The sequence below is a fragment of the Trachurus japonicus genome, unplaced genomic scaffold (assembly GCF_045865225.1).
Source record: "Trachurus japonicus isolate A0001 unplaced genomic scaffold, Traja_1.0 AP030172.1".
Taxonomy (NCBI): domain Eukaryota; kingdom Metazoa; phylum Chordata; class Actinopteri; order Carangiformes; family Carangidae; genus Trachurus; species Trachurus japonicus.
Window position 1 is genome coordinate 1 of NW_028220305.1, and position 1,819 is coordinate 1,819.

The 1,819-nt window shown below is 44.7% G+C and overlaps 1 protein-coding gene across 1 annotated transcript; it reads right to left on the bottom strand.

Moving 5' to 3' along the window:
* Positions 1-112: 112 nt before the first annotated feature.
* LOC146960614 (lymphoid-specific helicase-like) lies at positions 113-1,502 on the bottom strand (the record flags this gene model as incomplete). The annotated part of the gene is made up of 4 exons (XM_085772225.1): positions 1,437-1,502; positions 1,308-1,349; positions 968-1,195; positions 113-295 (listed from the first exon to the last, which is right to left on the bottom strand). Coding segments are annotated over exons 1-4 (465 nt in total), but the record flags the coding sequence as incomplete, so codon positions are not given.
* Positions 1,503-1,819: the final 317 nt, after the last annotated feature.

A 1,819-nucleotide genomic window follows, 5' to 3' on the forward strand; every position in this document is an offset into this window, starting at 1 on the left:
TTGAATGTGGTGTGACGTAATAAGAAGTGGAGTCAGCTTGAGAAGGAAAAATGACTCTGGTCTTCTCTGGTGAAGTGTGTGTGAGATGAGACTCATCGGTAACTCTTCTTACCTCGGGTGTGAAGCGTTTGAATTCACTGATCCAGTTGGGCAGCGTGGAGAGAGGGGCCACCACCAGGAAGGGGCCCATCACTTTCTTCTCAATCATCATGGCGATGTGAGCGATGCACTGGATGGTCTTTCCCAGCCCCATCTCGTCAGCCAGGATCCCATTGATGCCGTTCTCCCACAACATCTGGCAGCACATCAGGGGGAACAACAAAGGATGTCTGTTAAGACTCCGTCCCATCAAACAAAACCCTTAAAGGGATAGTTCAACATTTTGGGAAATTGGCCCATTTCCATAATCCCTATAGTTTTAGGAGTAGGTTCGTTACCTTTAATTGTCGGTGCAAGCTATTTTTAGAATGCCGGAGCAGAGCCGCGAGCTGCTCAGAGCTACGCTACGGAGGCTCATGGGATTTCTTGGTTTCCCTCATCAAACTCATCAAATACACAATCCAAACAACTCCAAAACGCTCTGGTGGACAAGTTGTGACCTGCACATTCGCCACACTATGAGATAATAACAGAATGTTACCAGACAGAGTTGTTTTCCAGTCCCATGAGTCTCCGTAGCGTAGCTCTGAGCAGCTCCTGGCTCTGCTCCACCGTTCTAAAAACAGCTTGCACCGACAATTAAAGGTAACGGTAAAGGTAAACCTACTCCCATGACTATAGGAATTATGGCAATGGGCCAATCTGCCAAAATGTTGAACTAACCCTTTAAATCTATATGGACGTGTAATATGAGCCCGTTTAGTAACAGTGTAAAAACCACCATCTAACTGGCAGAAAGAATCAAACCAGCACATGAATAAATAAATAATCCGGCTCTGCACTCCCACGTTGGTCCGGTCCGACTCACCCTCAGCCACTCGATGCCTTCTATCTGGTACGACCTCATCACTCCCCCGGTGACCAGCTGCGGCTGCTGGATGGGGACCGGCTCACCGTTCACCTTTCTGCTTGGATCCAGGAGATGCTTGGCGTTGTCTCGCACCGTCTCAGACAGGCGGTTCTTGATGTCCTCGTTGGAGTCGCTCATCTTCTCAATATCCTCAGCTTCTAGTTTTTTCTGGGCCGGCCCCTCGTCCTGAGATCAGGTGTTTGACACGTTAAAAAGAAACCTCTCCATTTCCCCCTTCAGGTTATTAAAATGTATACCACATCTTATCTACCCAGTAAAATAAAATATACTCCCTTACCGTTTCCTCCACTTTCGTTTTCTTAGCCTGCGACATGATTTCCTGGCAGACAGAACCAAGCAGTGAGACGTGAGACAATCAGTCAACAGCAAATGTAGAGAACAGATAAAAATGTAGAAGAGCCCTCACTTCTTTTGACATGACATCTGAGATCTTGTAGTCGTCGTCGCCGCCCCTCTTCCTCTTCCTTTTATCTGGTTCAACAGGAAGAAGTCAAATACATCACATTCATTTTTATATATGTGGATTGACTCAAAATGTTTAGTAACAGCTTCTCATTCTGTATTAAAGGTCCATATAATAAAAATGGTGGTAAACTGAATACACTTGAACACTTGCAACAGTTAATAAGAAAGCAATCACTTGTATATATGACCAATGACTTATGATATACAAGATAATTAAGAAACTGCATGTGACTCCTGAAATACGTAGTAAATATGATGAATCATGTCCTGCAACATGCAGGAAGTGTCAAAAACCACTAGACACTTATTGTCATTTAATGTGGC